Genomic DNA, 21,028 nt, shown 5'->3' with positions numbered 1-21,028 from the left:
CTTTCTCCGTCAGGGGAGAGGAGGAGCCGGGGAAGGGTGAATGTGCCCCGACGCATTCCACTGAAATTCAGGAAACTAGCCCGCCGGTGAGGCGCTGAAAAGCGACTCCTTAAGTGGTGACGGCGGAAAAACTGCCTCGAGTGTGCGAGCCACACGGGACTCTCACCTTCTGGGGGAGGAGGAGCCCCCGACCCTTCTCTGCCTCTGGGACCGAAGATGTTTCCTTAAGCTACGGACCCGACCCGAGCCGCGTGTGTAGCGTCATCCTCCTGCAGTAGAATCCAGATATCATGCATGGCAGGCGCTTAGGTTGTCAGCCAGACAGCACAGTTCAGGTGGGAGGCTTCCGACGCCTGACGTTTCTGCGTTTCTTTCTCTCTTCCCGACTCCAGGATTCAGAAGGAACTGGCAGACATCACTTTAGATCCTCCGCCTAACTGCAGGTGAGCTGCTTTTCCTCCCCCCCCCCCCCCCCCCGCATTTAAAGTTCTCCCAACCTTTGTGTTGATTTTTTTTTTTCTTTGTATTACAAGCATTTACTTTTATATTTGCTGAATGTTAACAGCTCAAGTCTGTTAACCTGAGTAGAACTGCAGTGCTGAGCCACTGACAATCTCAATCTGGGTTGAAGTAATGTATTTAGTTGAAGTGGACACGTGTAAAAAATGTATCCAAAGCTATACTGTAAAATGAAGTTAAGGATGTATGGTTGTCTCATGGTGAACCTTTTGATTTGTCATTAAGGATGATGTAAAACCGTTTAGATGCTTGGTATAGTTTTGGGAAATTGCTTTGCTCTTGTTACTTAAACACTCTACTAAGCTAATTGAGTGCAGACGTAAGTCAAATTCTGGATTCTCAAATTTGTATATAAGTTGTTTGTTGCCAGATCAATTCAAGAAATGGTTTGTGGCTTTGATAAAAAGGGTTTAAGTTATTTTACAAATATAAACTCTTTCATCGGATGATTTTCTTCAGAATTGCTTTTCTCGGACAACATATATGTGTTTAAAATTCAAAATAATTTGACAGGAGCTTTTGAAGGTTTTCTTGGCGACTTGATGTTATTTCGAATAGCCATTTTGCTATGGTTGAGTCAGGATGAAAAACTTGACTTTAATCAACTGTGTAGTGATGGAGGACTTGTTATTCTTGAACCATTTAAAGGGGGGGAAACTTTGATTTTGTTATTTTTGTAGTTAAAAAATTAAGTACAACATTTAGCCTAATTCTCAGGCCTTAGGATGGTATTGGAAAGGGATGAGAAATTTCAGGTTTCCCAACCTATACAGATAGGGGTAGAAGTTGACAAGAAAATCTTCATTGATTATCCACTTAAATGTGGAAGTGTTCAGGTTTAAAAAGCTCAAGGAAAATACTTTGCTTTCTAAACTTTAGTTTCTAAATACTTGCTTTCTAAACTAAACTATGGTTAGTGTACTAAATAGAAAGGTTAATGGTCCTATTTTGGCTACGTGTGTTCTTCATGTGGGTCAGGTGTGGTGTGTTTGGTAAAATTTTGTCCTGTTTTGTAAAAGGAAAGTAATTTTGAATTTGAAATGCTCTTAATCATTCTTGAGGGTTTTTATTTTCATGTCTATGAAGACTCTCTTAGACTGTTGAGAAAATGGAGAAATAGGTAAGACTTAGCTTTAAGGCTGTGATCTTTTCCTTTTTAATTGGAGTTGTCAGATGGAAGCGGAAGCCTACATCTGTCTTTGAGTTGGTTGTGTTGAGTCCAAGCTGTGTGTTGCCCGGGGCATATCTGCTGGGTAGGTAATGCTCCTTGTAGGTGTCTACTCTCAGTCAGGTGTATCTTGTGAGTTCAGACAGCTTTAGCTGATCAAATTACTACATTTTAAAAGCATGGTTTTAAAACTAGCAATATTTACCAAAACATGATGGCTTTTTTTCAAGTAAGTGCAAATATTTAAAATTGCAAACACTTTTAAGGTTTTCATGGGATTAATCTTTAAAAAATAGGATAAATACACTTTAGTCTCACAGTTTTTGCTGAGTTCATGTGTGAGACATTTGTGCAGCTGAAGTTGTAGAAGGATTTATCCTTGAAAAACCCTCCTAATTACCCCTTCAAGGTGAAACCTTTGAATACTACCTGTGATCAGGTGAAGCATCAAACTGAATGGCCCTTCGGGTGATTAGTAATGGGAGACAAACTTCGATGGACTTAAATATTTGGAAAAGGTGTCCCTTTGAATTCAGACGAAAAGCCAGGCATCTTTACTTTGTAAGAGAATGTATACTATCTTGACTTTTAAAGAGAAAAACTGCTTTATTTTCTGAAGATATTTTCCTGTGGGGCTTCTTAAAATGAGTTTCAGTTTCTACATTTGGTTGACTTAACTAGTGCTACTGTCTTATCTTAGTGTTATATAGCAATATGTTACTTAACTGAAATTAATTTGGTTTTGTGTTGGTATCTTATGGGCTTGAATTGGGAATTTAATGTACTTTATTGTTGGAAATTAAAATGGATAATTCAGTTGGGACTACTTTTTGAAGTTTACTTTCAATTAAAATGTATTAATGATAAAGTGAATACATGAATGTTTATATTTTTTGATGTTAGTAAGAGCTTGATAGCTTGGTTTTTATGAAACTAATTTTGTCAACTGTTTTGAGTGAGTTAAGTAATTGGTTTTTAGTTAATGTATCTTAAGTATTAACTGTCATAGGACTGCCTTTAATATTCAGTGTTTGGTTTTAAATTTAAACAACATTGCTTTATTAAAATATAGTAGCTGGCACATAATAACCCCTCAATAAACAGTTGATTATTGCAAATCAGTGGGAGAAATTTCTTCTCTTGGTGGTACACGGCTTGTGTTTGCTAATTTTAGCACTTGTCAAAAACATTTGGATTAGAAATTACTGAGCTTCAAAACTTGTGTGAAATGCAGTTGCTAAATATGTTATAGTTCAAATCCTTCATGTTTATTATGTTACATATTTTCTTTTGGAACAGAATACACATTCTATTCAATGACTACAGCAAAAATATTTTAAGTGACTATTTAAAAATTTTTTATATATCATATCAAAATTTTCAGTATCTTTCAACGACTTGTGTACATACACTCACACAGGTGAAATAGTCTCCCAACTTACATACTTTGCATTTGGTTAGATGTTTTCCTATGTATCTTGACTCAAAAAATATTTTCACTGCTGTGGTGATTCCCTGAAGCATGCCCTATCTTGGATTGTAAAACTGCCTTTTTGATAGCTGGTGAACCCTGGACCATTAGAGTGGGTTTTGCAGCTGCTATTTATAGTGTAGGTCTCAAGTTTGGCTAAATTGACTTGTTACAGCTATGTAACAAGTTATCTCAGTGGACATAAATGTCTGTAGACAGTATATGACAGTATTTTACGTAACAGATTCAAACTTTACTGGATATGTTTGTATTATGAGTATACCATTTGTATAGTGATTGAAAACCTGAAAATTCAGATTCTTGGAAGGCTGCACTTTTGGTATAAAAAGTTTTTGAGAAATTGTTTAACATTTCAGGTATGGTAGAGATTAATAAAAATAAATTTTTATGACTTTATTACATTTTTACCATTATTTTTGTTTCTTAAATATGCAGAGCTAAGTCAGTGGTCTTTTAATTTTTTAGGAGAACCTTAGTAATCAAATAACTAGCTTTAAAAGTTTTACAGTTAAATCATTTTTTTTGAAAGATCACCTAAAGGTTAAAGTGACCATTGTTTTTGTTTTTAGAAAATAAAATGCAGTTGTTTAAGAAGTTATATTTTGTCAACGTTCTTTTCCTTATTTATTAAAAGGTTCCATTACCTTAACTGGCCTACTGCATGTGGTAAAGTCCAAGTGAGACTAGAGTTTTCTTAATGTGTTAGTGAATTTTAGAATTTTCCATTTAGCTCCTTTTAATAGCTCATCTTTCTTTGTTTTTAAACATCATTGCCTTTTATTGTTTGTTTCTTTAAATGCAATTTTAAATCATTACACAATAATACAGAAATGCTTGTTTGTGAAAAGTTGAAATGCAAAAATGGCAGAGTAAAAAGTGAAACTTCCCATAATGACCTTCTATCCTGCTCCTTGTAAAAAAGATTCAGCAAACTTAATTTTTTGCATGTATCCTCCCAGATAGTCCCTGTGAATGTGCAATTGCTGTATTTTTCTGGCTTTACAAATTTTTCTGGAATTGGTGGGTAGTAGTCAATTTAGCAGTTTCTGGCTGCTAACCTTAAAGAGAAGAGATTCTTTCCTTGGAACAGCAAAGGCATATACATCTCTTGCAAGTCTAGCATGATTTAAATGGTTGTTTGGCTATAAGAAATAGGTTCAACAGAAGTCATTTGCGGAATCCTGAATCATCTCACTTGCTGAAAAATACCCTTCCATTTATGTATCTTTCATTCATCTGATGTTACTAAATGTGCTAAAAATACTACTGACATCACCCACTGAATGGTATTTAACTTCATTACTATTTTCGTTTGGAGAGTTACCACTGCAGTGTGCTTGTCCTTCTGTGAATAAAGGCAGTGTTGCAAATAATGAGAACTGGGAAACTGGAGTCAGCGCAGTCAAAATAGCACCCAAGCCAGTGTCAAGTTCCTGGAAATAAGATCAGCATCTGGAGCCTGGCTGCTTAGAAAGTAAGGAAATCTACCCAGAAATTACTTTGTAGATGTGTACAAACTCCTGAGACTGTTGTGTTTACCAAAAGACAATGTACTTGGGTTGTAAAACTATATTACCGCTGTTCTTCAGAAAGCTAAACAGAATTACTATCGGACCCAGGGATTCCTTCTACTCCAAGGTGTATACCTAAATGGATTGAAAACAAGAATTCAAATACTTGTGTAGCAGTAATATTAATGTCAAAAAGTAAAAACAATTCAAGTGTTAATCAGTAGATGAATGGATAAATGTAATGCAGTAAGTAAATGGAGTATTTTGTTTAAAGGGGTGAAGTTAAGATACTTGGCTTCAACGTGGATGAACCTTGAAAATGTTATACTTTAGGTGTCATCTCCAAAATATTTTTGCCAAGATCTGTGTCAAAGATGCTTAATTCAAACTATTTTTTCTCCTAGGAGTTTCTTGGTTTCAGGTCTTACATTTCAGTGATTGATCCATTTCTAGTTAATTTCTGTGAGTCCTGTAAGATACTGCCCAATTTCATTCTTTTACATGTGAATATCCAATTTTCTCAGCACCAATTTAAAGAGACTCTCTTCTCCATTGATATTTTTGGCTTCCGGGTCAAACATCAGTAGACTGTGTAAGCTTTGGTTTCTTTCTGAGCTCTCAATTCTGTTCTATTGATCTGTGTGTGTTTTGTTTATGCCAGTATTATACTGCTTTGGGGACTATAGTTTTATAGTATAACTTGGAATCAGGAAATGGAAATGCCTCTTGTTTGTGCTTATGATTTGTTCTTTGGGGTTTTCTTTCCATATATATTTTCCACATATATTTTAGGAGTCATTTTTTTCTACTAGTGTAAAAATATACGCCAACAGAATCTTACAGGGATGGTGTTGAACATATTGACATTTTAACAATATTCTTTCAGTCCATACATACTGGATATTTTTCCATTAATATGCATCATCTTTGATTTCTTTCATTACTGTCTTGTAGTTTTCAGAGTACAGATCTTTTACCTCCTTATTCCTAAGTATTTTGATTTTGGTGCTTAATGTAAACCAAACAAATACCTTTCCAGAACATTTATTGTTGATGTGGGCAGTTATTTCAGAGATTCTGTGTGGAGTAATGAAAATTTTGGAAACAGCAGTGATGGTTGCACAATACTGTGAATATAATCAGTGGTACTGAAATTTAACCTAAAATGGTAATTTTTTAATATACTTACAGTAATAAAATAAAAAAAGAACTATTAAAGTGTTTATCAGTATTTTGAGGGGAAAATGCTTATACTGTAGGGTGTAACTCTGAACACGTTTTTGGGGTTTCTTGTAAAGGATACTAAAGCTAAATTCCTGTCATGAAACTTGAGTGCTGCATAAAACCTTGCTTTCAAGGTTTTTATGTGGTGCGAAAACCATAGATTTTGAGTAGTACTTGGAGACATGAATAGTATTTGGAAAGTGATAAATGCACATAGCATGTTATAAAGGTTCAGAGAAGGGAGAGTGGGTATGAGTGGTGGAAACTGGAGCACTGGGTAATCTGGGGAAGGGGTTCCTAGAAAAAAGGAGAAGTGGGATAAAGGAACATCTGTAGTGAAGGAAACAGTGTAAGCAAAGTCAGAGCAGAGGACAGCAGAGAGGTGTGATTGGGTAGTTGAATAAACCTGTAGCTGCAGAGTTAAGAAGCCAGAAACCATCTGGAACATAAATGGTAAGAGCCAAAACTTGTGGTGTTCCTTAGTTGGTTTTGGATTTCATTTTAAATATACTGGAGAACTATCAAAACCATTTTGGTCTGGGATTGTAATCCAGATACTGAGTATCTGGGGAGTGTAATCCAGATACTGAGTAATCCAAATACTGAGTATTTGGTCTGGGACTGTAATCCAGTTACTGAGTACCTGAAGCAGGGCTTCAGGGTTGCTGGTTGGAACTAGATCTAGAGATTGCTCATGGAGACCATATATGATATGATACTAAAAATATTGCTGCTGCTTAATCAACACTCAGGTACATATTTATTAATACTCATTGAACTCTCAGATCTACCTTGCCCACTTTAAAATTAGCTCAGACTAAGTAGATTGTAAGCTCTCTAAAAGACAAGGGGCCATGATACCTGTCTTTTGATTCTGATCCCCTCTGCTTACTCACCCCAACTTTTCCATTGGAATAATTTCAAAAATACAGAAAAGTTGAAAGAATTATACACCCATCTTTTTTTAATATAATAGTTTATTTTTACATTATTTTGTACATTTTTTTCATCTCAGTTGTAATCCCCATGGGTTTCCCATCACCGAGTCACCCGTGTGCCATCACCATAGTCCTGTGCACTTCCCTCTGCCGCCTTCCCCCCCCCTCCCGTTTTTGATCCCATTTCCCACTCCACCACCACAAAATGTCTCTGGTATATGGCTGCTCATTATTATTATTTTTTTCTCACCTGATCCATTATACTCCTGCTATGAGCGAAACCATCTGGTATTTTTCTTTCTCTTTCTGGCTTATCTCACTAAGCATGATCTTTTCCAGCTCCATCCAAGTTGCTGCAAAAGACGTGTTTCTTTTTGGCTGCTGAGTAATATTCCATTGTATATATGTACCACATCTTTTTAATCCAGTCATCTACTTTTGGGTATTTGGGCTGCTTCCATGTTTTTCCAATTATAAAGAAAGCAGCAATAAACATGGGGGTACAGGTATCTTTTTGAATCAGTGTTTTTGTGTCTTGGGTAGATACCTAGGAGTGGGATTGCTGGGTCGTAGGGAAGCTCCATGTTAAGCAGTTTGAGAAACCTCTAAACAGTTTTCCATAGTGGTTGTACTAGTTTGCATTCCCACCAGCAGTGCAGGAGAGTTCCTTTTTCTCCACATCCTCGCCATCATTTGTTGTTGCTAGTTGTTTGAAGATGTGCCATTCTCACTGGGGTGAGGTGGTATCTTATTGTGGTTTTAATTTGCATCTCCCTTATTACGAGTGATGTTGAACATTTTTTCATATACTTGTTGGCCATCTGCATTTCCTCTTTGGAGAAGTTATACACCCTTCTTTCACTCTGATTTGTCAGCTATTAAAATTTCACTGTGTTTGCTTTTGTGTCTTTTATCCTTATATATTTTGCAGAGCAGTTTGAAAGGTAGCTGTGGGAATCCTGATGCTGCGCATCCTCTAGTTTACAGGCCTTGCATCTATCTGAGTTGAGCTGGCAGGGTGCTGAGACTGGCACTAGTTTTGAAGAGACTACATGAGATTTGAAAGTTTGGATGATAAAGTCCTTGGTATTGCCAAGGGGAAGAGTGGGATTGAGAATCATGCTGTTAGGGATGTCTATAAATGAAGGGTGCCTGAAAAAAAAAGAGAAACAGAGAGGAAAGTTGCCAAGTTGCTTAAAAGCCCCAGGGGAGATGTGTATGTGTGTATGGGGGGGGGGGGGGGAGGGAGAGGATGTCACGGTCTTTTTTCCCTTTGGGCTTTAAGGTGTAAAATTCTAAAGTATAAAGTTAAGAATCTGCTTTGTAGTTGGAAAGGAAGCTGCAAGTAGAAAGGATGAGTGAAAATGTTAGTGGGAGAGGAGATTTTCATTGAACACAGTTGTGGGGAAGGTGACCGACTATGAAAACTGAGGTCATAGTGGAGAGCATCTGGAAAAGCTCTTGGAATTTTCAGATAGTGAGTTTTCTAGAGGATTAGAAGGATTTTGGATCCTTGAGTAACACTCCATCTTCTTGTAGAGAACTCACAAGAAACAGCACCTTATCCCTGGTGTTATTTGGTTTGTTCTTTCCCAGTGGACTTCTTAAGTTCCTTGAGAGAAGGATTACATCTTTGCATCATTACAGTGTCCAAGAAGGAGTAGATAAACAATACATATTCGTTGAAATACAAAGACCTAATTTGGGCTACCCTCTTCAGAAAATAATGGAAAGAGCTGGGGGAATTGCTGTCACATTTCACAGCTGTCCATTGCTGGCAGTCTTTTTGAGTTGGCACTTAAATAGTTTTGGCAGTTTTCACCTTCCTGGAGTCACAGAGGAACTCTGGACTGCAGTGTGACGAAACAGACAGGGTCAGTGGTACAGTCTAGATTGAGAAGTTGTGCCAACCAAATATAAATAAATACCTTTGATGCACATTTCTCGATTTAATTACTATTTACCAACAAGTAAGTAGGTTTAGGGGTGCTGAGTCAATTGGGCTTCCTACAGCTGTTCCCCAAATCCTAAAGCTATTCTGGATACAAGGTAATGTTAGAGATCTGGCTCCACCTGAGACGTCTGACACACTCCTGAGACGTCTGACACACTCCCCATCAGTGGAGTGAATGGGTATTTAATAATAAGCCTATTCTTATTCAGCTGCCATGCTCTGAGTGAAACAGAACACCTAGTAAATGGTGTCAGAATATGCTTCTAAGTCTCTGAGAAACGTTGCTGGAGAACTGTATAGTAGTGGCTCTTTCCTTGAAATTTATGCAAGTGGCTTAAAATTGCTTCATAGAGTCCAATCTGATGATAAACCTGTGGAAGCCCGTAGTGATGTCTCACTGCAGTAAGGAAAGTCCTTCAAAGCCAAGTATTATCATATGCTGAATATAATTGAAAGTTGTCATTGAATTTGCATACTATTCACTAATACTTTAACAATCTAGTCAAAAATGGAATTCTGTCTGCTTTCTAAAGAACCTGAAAGTGGCAAATTGAAATACCAGGACAAAAACAAAAGGAATAGCACTATCCAACTCTTGTTTGGCATTCAATGCTGCATTTGCCTCCATTATCCCATCTGACTAGTGTATCAGGACCAGTATTGCCACTGCTTCAAATAGTAATAAACAATGGACATACCTCCTAGAGCTTATCAGCATTAAAATGATTGTTATGTATAATGCCAAGACTTTAGGTGTTTGTATCTATTTAAATTGACAGATGGAGATTGACTCTACTAGGTGCTATAGAAAGTCTGAAGCACATTCAGATACGCTATTTAGATAACAATAGTCAGCTTGGAATGAGATTAGAGAAAAGTTTTAGAAAGAATTCAAAACAAAAAGTCAGGATTATAATCAGGAAGCAGTATAAAAAGTGACAGCAGCACGAATTCATCAGATTACATTAATTGAAAAAATTCTAATGTCTGCTGTGTGTTAGACATTGCTATGTGGGTGACGGAAGCAGCTCTGACCTCTGGCTTGTGAAACCTGAATCTTGGCAATACAAACAGCAACCAAGTAGAAGGATTAGTAACTACAAGTTGTGTTGGCTGGGAGGAGAGGAATTAATAGTGTAGTGATGGAGAAAAATGGGGGTGGGGAGGTGACCTAGAAAGGACTGCCAAAGACATTTAGGCAAAGACTGGAAAGATGAGATGAAAAGCTATAGCCTTGTGAAAAGTACAGGGAGAACATCCCAGATGGAGGGAATCTCACAGGCCCTGAGGTGTGGTATTTACACAACACAGGGTCATGTAAATCATGGTAGAGACTTTGGCCTTCATTTTAAGAAAGGTGGTTTCAAAGCCAGGAAGTGACTTTATTTCAGTAAGATTTTTCCTGTCATCCTTACTATGTGAAAAACATCTGGGAGAAATGCACAAGGGAGACCAGAAAGGAGGGCCTTGTTTTGCAGGTAACTGGCGTTGGGAGCTAAGATGGGGTTAGAACACCTAAACCTATTGATGGATTCTAATGGGAGATGAGAGAAAAGAGCAATAATGATTCAAGTTAGGTATATGATGGTAATGATTTTGGGCTGTGGTATGTTTGGGGTCTGTCTGTTAGGGTGAAGGCATCTTAGAAAATGAATCCATTTGGAAGCCAAATTTGAGAAAGACAGTAAGATGCATTTAAATAAATGCATTTATTTATAATAAATAAATAAAGATGTTGAACAGAAGTTAGTTAACTGGGGATTACTTCTGTAGTTCGCCTGAAAAGGAAGGGCTATGAGGACCCACGATGGAGGGAGGGCCATCTAGGACCTACTCTGCGGGGCGGGGGGAGTGGGGAAGGCAGCAGAATAGCTGAGGTTCAGAAGGAAAACCAAGAGGTTATGACATCAGAAAATGAATGTAAAGTACTTTGAGGCACAGTGATCAAGTGAAAAATACTGTGAGGTGGAAAAAGAAGACCTAAGCCATGTTTTGATTTTACTACTGCAAATTTGTTGATGTCCTTCGCAAGGTACTTCCAAGAAGAGGAAATGGTTTTCAAGAAGGAAAAGATGTTTGTGATCCTCTTTCCAGTTATAAGTTTTTATACTGTTTGTTCAGGGAAGTGATGTAGTATTACTTGATTTTTATATTTTAGGGCAGAATTTCTTAACCTTGTGTATATTATTTTTCTTGGGAGAGGATCATTTTTGTTTTCAAATTATTACTCTTTTATGGGTATGGGTTCCTCTCATCTCATCAGAGAAAGTAAAATTGTTTTACTAGGTTAAACACCTTTGAATCCAAGTGACCCTTATGTCTGACTATACTACAGGGGCCATAAAAGTGAATAGTGCCAGTTCATAGATCACATCTTCATGTGACTTATTTCAGAAGTATTCGGCAGTGGTTAAATTGGAAAATCAATACATTGCTACTGCTATTTTGGAATTTTTTTCTTAAACATAATTTGGGTTGTGTTAATATTTTTTACTCACTGCATCCTCATGAATGTACTAGAATGAGTGGGTACTTGGTGAACTTTTAACACAGGGAAAGGTACTCATTTAATTTTGGCTTCTAAGATTGGCTTATGTTAATACTTTACATTGGAGGTACTTGGAATGCTTAACTATCACTAAGCATCATTTTTCAACCATCTACTGATCACATTTTTTTTTTTTAAAGATTTATTTATTTGTACATACAGAACTGGGGTACAAACCAGAGGCTCAGGGGCGGTGAGAGGCTTCACCAGAGACAGAGTGGGGAACAGAACAGGCAGATCGACGAAGTACACCGCTGAGGGGAGCAGCGGGCGGGTCAGGAGAGGTCTGCCACGCCATGTGGTCTCCTCCGGGGTAGGCGGGAATTGAACTCATGCGGAATTGGCCTCAGCTTCTCAGTGCAGTGCTTTAACCCGCTGCGCCACCAGGGAGGGCCTGATCACATTTTATTGTTTTGTTTTAGATTACCCCAAATACTCTTGATCCTACTGATGGTCAATTGAGGGTGTCCCTTTTTTTCTGAGATTAGTCTTGTGAAGACACACACTCCTCAAAATTGCAGAAAACCAGGGCACAGTAAGACACCTAGAACCATTGGCGAAGGCAGTTAAGAGTTTCATATAAAAATCTCTCTTAGTGCAGATACTTACCTCGATGCCCATCAGAGCTGGCTGTATATATAGCAGCTTAGATATAAAAAATTGGGCACCAGATACCTATTTAAATTTGGAGTGTAGGGAACTTAGAGGAAGTGTATGGCATTGATTTCCTAAATGATCTAGCTGATAATCTTTTTTAGTCAGAAAACATCAGTCAAGGGACTACATTTTTTATAGTATTAAAAATGGTATATCTTGTTGACAGTGCATTCTTACGTGCTTCACAATTCAAACAATTAGAAGTTATTCTCCAATATGGCTTTACAATAAAATGTATTTAGGGGAGAGATTCCTTATGAAGTTATTTAATAACTTTGAGAAATATCTAAGTTAAAATTGATGACAGGGCCCTTCCTGGTGGCACAACGGGTTAAAGCACTGCAGTAAGAAGCTTAAGCCACTTCCGCATGAGTTCCATCCCGGCCTGCCCTGTAGATGATCCACATGGCGCGGCAGACCTCTCCTGACCCACCCGCTGCTCCCCTTAGCAGTGTACTTTGTCGATCTGCCTGTTCTGCTCCCCACTCTGTCCCTGGTGAATCCTCTCACCCTCCGCATCTCTGGCCTGTACCCCAGTTCTGTATGAATCAATAAATCTTTAAAAATAAAAATTGACAGAAGGAAATTGTTTTTCTTTGTATTAAGTGAAACTTCAGTCTTGAATTCTGGTGTTGGAGGGCATCAAATGAGGTGGAAGCAACCATGGGCAAGTCCTTGACTGGCTCTGGAAATTTCTGGAGACATAGTGACATTACTACTGTAAGTTTGCTTTGTATTGTCTTTTCTGGTTGAAATCTCTTGCATTTCTGACTTTCTCTCATCCTGGGTCCTTCCTCCCCTTCCTTTCCCTTCAAGGAAAAGGTGAATTTTTCTCAGAAGTTCTGACCGTGCTCCCTTGAGCCGGAGAGCGGAGAGCAAATCATTTGTGACACTTGAGTTCTCCCCCCACGCCATCTCCAGTTTTATTGGGATAGAATGGCAGCCAGCATTGTGTAAGTTTAAGATGTACAGTGTAGTGGTTTGCCTTACATTTCTATGAAGTGATTACCATGTAAGTTCAGTTAGCATCCATTATCTCATACAGATTTTTTTAAAAAGAAAAACTATTTCTTAAAATGAGATTTCTTGGGTTGTTATTCTCAACAACTCGTAATACTCGACTGCCATATAACCTATAGTCAGTGGGTTTATACAACATCCCTAGGATTTTTTTATCTTATAACTGGAAGTTTGTACCTTTTGACAACCTTCATCCAGTTCCCTCCCCCACCTTGACTTTGTGAAGAAATACAATTATATTCTCTGTATGAGAATTACTATGATCTAAACTATGTAGGTATGATTCACTCCCCAACAGGTATTTGCCAAGACCAGTAGGCTAGTAATTACTGCCCTTTGAGTTTTTAAAAATATATAACATACTGAACACACTACATTTATATCATGAGAATTGTTTGCATCAATAACAGATTTTTTATTTTGTTCCAATTAAATCTGTTAGTTTTGCAAGTGTATTGAGGGCAGGATTATCAGTGACTCAGCTGGGGTGGGCCCGGCCGCTGCTTGTCTGCCCTGCCTGTGTTCTCTGCCTGTTTGACTGTGACCTGAGCTCAACAATGCAAAGCATTGACAGCCCTGTGGATTGGGTCTGTCTGCTTGATTTCTTATAATGTGTGGCCCTTTGATTTAAGCTATAACTAGCAGCTCCTCACCTTCAGTCCTTCATTCTCACACCTAACTAGGTATTCCCTCTTGTGCCAGCTACTAAAGATTAGGTAATGAACAATGAAAAAGATAATGTCCCTACCCTCAAGGAGCTAACATTCATGTGGAGGGGAAGGGACGATTTTTAAAAAATGCTTCAAGTTAATTTCAGATGACAATATTGTGAAATTAAAATGGGATAGTGGCATAACTAGTGATGGTGCAGGTTTGGGCAGTGGCAGATGCTACTTTGGGGAGATGGCAGCGAGTGATGGCAAAGAAGGACATTTTAAGCCTAGAGACAGCAAACAAAGGTGCTGCAGGGGAAGGACAGTGAGGTTGGACTGTGAGTGAGCTAAGTGTGACATATAAGTGTCGGGCTTTATTAATTTCAGTAGATGGCCTTTGGGGAGTTTCAAGTAGAGGAGTGATGGAACACCATGATTAGCCTAGACTTGAAGAATATTGTTGTAAAGACTCCCCCTTATAAAGATAGAGATTATGGAGATTTTCTTTGTAAATCTTTTTCTCCCTGATGAACAGAGATTCAATAATTTTTCTATATTAAATCTGGATGTGAGAGATTGCTATCTCATATATCCTATTAAGTTTAGATCTCTATCATGCCTGTTACATCAATCGATACATATCTTTGCCTGTTATATCTAGATATGTCATAAAAATTAATGATGTCACCCAAATTTATGAACCTGTGAGGGAAATACTCAGCTTGTCTTGACATATGAGAGTTGGTGAAATAGTGAGTGGTTTGTGATGCATATTTAGCCAGTAAGACAACTGCTCACTTGTCTTAGTAGGCTGCCTGCTGTCTGCATTCCTCACTGTCCAGTCTTAGTGACCAGGGTGAAAGCATTGGTTGACCTTGCCCTGCTTCAGAGCAGCAATGAGAGCTCAGGGAGGAAGCCAGGGAACTGAGGGGGCTTGTGGGGCAGCTTTCTAGGCCTCCTTCAGACCCCACTTGCTGCTTAGCTTTGATACCTAAAAGATGGATCAGTACAGTACAAAGCCGCGTGTCTGTGTGATGGGACTTGAGAGAACCCTCTTCTACTTTCTTTGATACATGCTTTTGTAGAGTATTAATTTTACCATAATTTAAAGTGACAGTTGGCTATTTGGATGGGGTGGGGGAGGAGACACAGGCCAGACACAGGTGATAAAGCTGGTAAACAGATTGGAGTAGTACTGTATTTAGTCAAAGCTTCAGTTTCTAAAACTCAGTTTCTGAATTTTTAATGCTATAGAAATGATTTATAAAATGAAATGTACTTTCAGCTTATCTTAATAAACCATTACAGGTGATTTGGAGTTGCATTGATAAGAAATTACATTTCTTACAGAAAAGTAATTTTTCTTACTGAAAGACCCATTTTTTCATCTCTCCCTCTGAACTAGTAATAAACAGCTGAGAAAGAGGCCCTAAGGAAATTCCCCCCCCCCATTTATCACACATAACATTAAAAATTTACACATTCAAAATTCTTGAAGGGGCAGATTTTCAGTGCAAACATGGGCATTTCATCAAAGGGAAATGCCCCCAATATTTCAAAATACAAAAAATCTTCAATAAACTATTTTACTTTAAAATTAATTTCAGGAAGGGAGGGAAATGCACGGGACTATGGTGGTGGCACAGGGGTGATTTGGTGATGGGAAACCCAAGGGGATTACAATTGAGATGAAAAAAAAAATGTGAAAAATGATGTAAAAATAAACTTTTTAATAAAAAAAAATTAATTTCAGTAATTATATTGTAAAGGGATACGAATGTGTCCAGCATTTTGGATATTCGCTTTATATAAAATTATGGGGAAGCAGCAAAAAGCCTGATTTATGATAGTCTAAACAACTCTTGAGTTTCTACTTCATATTCTGTGCTGTGGAAATTTATAAACTAAATGCTTAAGTAATAATGATAGCAGCTAACCTTTGTGAATATGGTTATTATTCTCATTTTACAGAAGAGGAAAGAGAAGCTTAAAATGGCTAAGTAGCTTGCCCAGTCACTGAGCTCTTAAATGGGGAACCTGGTATTTAGGCCTCACTTCAAACAAAGCCCATGCGCCTAACCAGCGGGTCCCACTGCCTCTTAGGGCTCTAAGAACTCTATGAATTGTAGACCTCACTTTAATGCCTGTTAACCTTTACTCAGCAAAACTGTGTTTAAATTAGAAAAAAAAAAAAAAATCATTTCTCGACACAGCTGTTGCTAATGTGCTATCACACTGGCGTCTGCCTCTGGATCTCTCCCACACCGGTTTGGTCTTCATGGTGCACCTCTTTAGAAAGTACAGCTTCCCTTAAAATTAAGTGCCACGAATTCTTTCAATCCTTTATAAATGCCTTACAATCTGATTCCTGTCCACCATATCCCTAATCTTACTATTTCTGCCCCATTAACTTACTCTGTTGAGTGCTGTTTTTTGTTTGTTTTGTGGTCAGTGAAATAAGCAGTATATATTTTTTAAAGATTATTTATTCATACAGAACTGTGCAGGGGCCGTGAGAGGCTTCACCAGAGACAGAGTGGGGAGCAGAACAGGTAGATCGACGAAGTACACTGCTGAGGGGAGCAACGGGCGGGTCAGGAGTGGTCTGATTCACCATGTGGATCACCTCCAAGGTGGGAGATGGAACTCGCATTGAAGTGGCTGTGGCCAGCTTGCAGTGCTGCATCCTAACCCGTTGCGCCACAAGGGAGGGCCCTGAGTGCTAGTTTTTTTACCCCAGTTTTCTTTGAAACTCAGAAGTTACTGACCCTTCATGGCTCTCTAATCTGTGCTGTGGCACTGTGTGCACACCTCCTTACACAGTTACCACATTCACAAGCATTTGTATTTGTGTCTCAGAGTTTTTAAAACTGACTTGAAAAATTTCTTGTGCCAACCAGGAGATACCTTTTAAGTTTGAAGGGTTATGGAAACAGTATAGTTATTAATAGTAGTTGTGTAAGTTTACCAAAGCATTTCTTTATCTGTTAACATCAGTTACTGAGAAACTACAATCTAGTTGAATTAAAGCACAGATAAAGTTAGAATTACTCTTTTGTTGTTAAAGCAATTTCTACTTATGTGTGTAGATATTCTTAAGATTTTTAGATAGAGGGCCTCCCTGGTGGGCCAGGGCCTGGGTTGCAGCACTGTGAAGCTCTCTGCAGCCATTGCAGCCCGAGTTCAATGCTTGACCAGGGAGCTAACGCACATGGCGCAGCAGACCTCTCCTGTCTTGCCTGTTCTGTTCCCCAATTCTGTCTCTGGTGAATCATCTCACCGCCCCCCCCAACCTTGTCCTACACCCTAGTTCTTGTATGCACAAATAAATCTTAAAAAAAAAAAATTTTTAACCACCTCACCCTAGTGAGAATGGCACATCTTCAAACAACTAGCAACAACAAATGTTGGTGGGGATGTGGAGAAAAAGGAACTCTCCTGCACTGCTGGTGGGAATGCAAACGAGTACAGCCACTATTGAAAACTGTTTGCAGGTTCCTCAAACTGCTAAACATGGAGCTTCCTTAGGACCCAGCAGTCCCACTTCTAGGTATCTACCCAATGACACAAAAACACTGATTCAGAAAGACACCTGCACCCCATGTTTATTGCTGCCTTATTTACAAGTGGGATGATATGGAAACAAACCAAATGCCCAAAAATAGATGACTGGATTAAAAAGATGTGGTGCATATACACAATGGAATATTACTCAGCAATCAAAAAAGAAACATACATCTTTTGCAGCAACATGGATGGAGCTGGAAAAGATCATGCTTAGTGATATAAGCCAGAAAGAAAAGGAAAAATACTGGATGGTTTCTCTCATAACAGGAATATAATGGACCAGGTGAGAAGATAATGATAATGATGGGCAGCTATATACCAAAGACATTTTATGGGGGTGGAGTGGGGAATGGGATCAAAAACAGTGGGGGGAGGAAAATGCACTGGACTGTGGTGCTAGCACAGGGTGATTTGGTGATGGGAAGCCCAAGGTGATTGCATCTGAGATGGGAACATGAACAAAATGATGTAAAAATAATTTATTATGTTAGTTTAAAAAAAAAAAGATTTAAAATGCAGATTTAATTTTCAATATGCATTGTACCTAGTGGTTGAAAATTTAGATCAGTTTTACAGTATGGGTAGATGGAAACATTATTTGGATCTTCATCAGTGCTAGTTTAAGCATTTGCTGGCAAAGAAACTGGAGTTGCTGCTTTATAGATGGATGTAAATTACTCTTGCAGTAAAATATAACAGCCATTATCAGAAAAAGACTTAAATTTTTATCTGACTAAAATTACAAGCTGTGCTTTGTGTTTGTGTGTATGCCTAGCTTTGAACTAGAAGTGTGGTAGAAATATAGCATGAGCATAAAACTGGTAGTGAACAAGATGGTGTGTGGTAAGATTCATTAGTGATCTCAGATGTAATGTTTTCATGATTTTTATCATAATTCCTTTTCATCTACACTTTGTGATTGTGGTGATATCCAGTCAGGTCTCTGTCCCAACACACGGGAGGAAGATGTCCCTCTGGAACTGGGGCTTGTGAGGAGGAGCAATTAGTACATTTGCTGGGGGAAGATAAGAATTAAAACCCGGCAGTGGCCCTCCCTGGTGGCGCAGCGGGTTAAAGCACAGCACTGAGAAGCTGAAGAAGCTGAAGCCACTTCCGCATGAGTTCGATTCCCGCCTGCCCCAGAGGTGACCACATGGTGTGGCAGACCTCTCCTGGCCCGCCCGCTGCTCCCCTCAGCAGTGTACTTCCTCGATCTGCCTGTTCTGCTACCCACTCTGTCTCTGGTGAAGCCTCTCGCCGCCCCTGAGCCTCTGGCCTGTACCCCAGTTCTGTATGAACAAATAAATCTTTAAAAAACAAAACAAAACCCGGCAATAATAACACAGCCTTGATGGGATTGGCCTCTGCCGGGGACAGTTCCTCCTTTTTGCCTTAAATGAGGGAGAGCAGTGCTGGGGTGAAGGGTTATAGGCTTAGGTAGTGGTAGAGACCTTTTGACAGCTTTGAAGTGATGATGAGGTAAGATGAAGGTCAAAGGCAAAAGAGACAGAAGGGAAGGGATCCAGAAGAGAAGTGGCACATTTTTGGAGATTAAAAATGGAGTCTTGTTTACTTTTTGTGGACTTAAAACGTTCTGCAGAGTGCATCTGACCGTCAGAATGGGTTGACTCTGCTTGGTCTGGGTTCCTAGGAAGAGGAAACTCTAGAATTTGCCACTATTTTGGAATTTCCTTAGACTACGCCTAACATTGGGTTTGCAGATGTTTCTCTGGCACTTTTTATTAGCTATATAGCAGGAGTTTTGATTGTGGAATAGTGTGAAAGATTTCTTTTGCAAGTATCTTGGGTAAAAGGGTGTGTGTGAGAGAGAATACACTCTGGACCTTTAGAACCTTCATTTCCTAAATGCAGGCACTTGATCTCTGGGCTTGACTTTTTCGTGGGGCTTCTGGACCAGTCACCAAGTTTGGTAATTAAAATGAAAGGATCCTGGGCCCTCCCTAGTGGTACAGCGGGTTAAAGCACAGCACTAAGAAGTTAATAACCACTTCAGTATGAGTTTGATCCCCAGCCAGGAGGTGACCCACTTGACTTGCAAACCTTTCCTGACCCGCCTGCTTGTCCCCTCAGCAATGTACTTCGTCGATCTGCCTGTTCTGCTCCCCACTCTGTCTCTGGTGAATCCTCTCACCACCCCTGTACCCCAGTCCTTACATGTATAAATAAATCTTTAAAATAAATATAAAATAAAATAAAGGATCCAAATGATACTGGTACTGATAGTTAAAATGTCTCCGGTATATAGCTTTTCATCATTATTATTTTCTCCCCTGGTCTGTTATACTCCTGCTATGAATGAAACCATCCGGTATTTTTCCTTTTCTTTCTGCCTTATTTCTCTAAGCATGATCTTTTCCAGCTCCACCCATGTTGCTGTAAAATGCATGTATTTTTTTGTTTTGTTTTTTTGTTTTTAGTTGCTGAGTAATATTCCATTGTGTATATGTACCACATCTTTTTAATCCAGTCATCCACTTTTGAGCATTTGGGCTGTTTCCATGTCTTTCTAATTGTCAATAATGCAGCAGTAAACATGGGGGTGCAGGTATCTTTTTGAATTAGTGCTTTTGTGTCTTGGGTAGATACTAGGAGTGGGATTGCTGAGTTGAAGAGAAGCTCCATGTTTAGCAGTTTGAGGAACAGTGTTCCATAGTGGTTGTACTAGTTTACATTCCCACCAGCAGTGCAAGAGAGTTTGTTTTTCTCCACATCCTCGCCAACATTTGTTGTTGCTAGTTGTTTGAAGATGTGCCATTCTCACTGGTGTGAGGTGGTATCTCATTGTGGTTTTAATTTGCATCTCCCTTATTACAAGTGATGTTGAACATTTTTTCATATGCTTGTTCATCCTGCAGCTCTTTTATATTCAATTACTACATAGATGCAGCATTAAAAATAAAGACCAGGGCTCACCTACTGAATCAGCATCTGGGGGTGGGGGCAGTTAGTGGGAGAACACAAGGGAAAGGTTTGGGCATTTGCATTAAAGTAAAAAGTGAAAAACGGTGCCATCCCAGGAAAGCAGTGTGTATTGTCCACATTAGTATACCTCTAGTTCTAATTTTTTTTGTTATGGTGTACCATGAATTACTTTTCTAAAAGGAAAAGTCAGTTTCACCAACACTCCCCTCTTTTTTAGGCTATAAGAAGGAAAACCTGAGGGTATGTAGCTTTTATTTACAAGTTGAATTCTGGTGAATTGATTCTACATTGCATTTGATGTTTTCTTTGCATAATCTATAGAAATAATCTTTGAAACAAAAGTTTCATCTCAACATGTAATAGTTTTACACTTAAGGCATTAGGAAAAGGAAGCAGCATCTGTTTCCTCTGAGTTTTAAGCTGTTTTAAAATAATCACTTTTCAGCTGCTGCTTTCAAAATCTAGTTGTGGCACAAACAGAATATATATTTCAGGAAAAGCTTTGGGCCTTTTTCTGTTATGTTAAATGGAACTTTTGGAGTAAGAGTTGCTGAGAGATACAGATGAAATACAAGTGAATATATTTAAAGCACTACTTTTCTTTTCTTACAATAAATTAATGGAGCTATCTGAATGTTCAGTTAATAAAATCAGCCATCAATGTTAAGAAACTGACTTATGTAAAGATATTTTTATCATTTTCACTCACTACACAGAAGTTTTCAGCTGAACTTCATATGCACATTAAGCATATGTCAATTAGCGTTGGGAGAGAGGGAGGTCCTTATAATTAAGGCAGTCTAGGTCCAGGCCTAGCTCTTGGTAATGTAGGGA

At 38.6% G+C, this 21,028-nt stretch overlaps 1 protein-coding gene across 1 annotated transcript in view; it reads left to right on the top strand.

Moving 5' to 3' along the window:
* UBE2E1 (ubiquitin-conjugating enzyme E2E 1) overlaps positions 1-21,028 on the top strand; it is a 54,256-nt gene that overhangs the window by 3,275 nt on the left and 29,953 nt on the right. The window contains exon 2 of the mRNA XM_004692283.2: positions 393-443. Coding sequence (XP_004692340.1) covers positions 393-443 — 51 coding nt within the window. The remainder of the gene's footprint in view (positions 1-392; positions 444-21,028) is intronic.

Source organism: Condylura cristata, unplaced genomic scaffold (assembly GCF_000260355.1).
Source record: "Condylura cristata isolate star-nosed mole 26May11 unplaced genomic scaffold, ConCri1.0 scaffold00033, whole genome shotgun sequence".
Lineage (NCBI taxonomy): Eukaryota > Metazoa > Chordata > Mammalia > Eulipotyphla > Talpidae > Condylura > Condylura cristata.
Note: the sequence above shows the minus strand (reverse complement) of the source record. Positions and strands in the feature narration are given on the sequence as shown.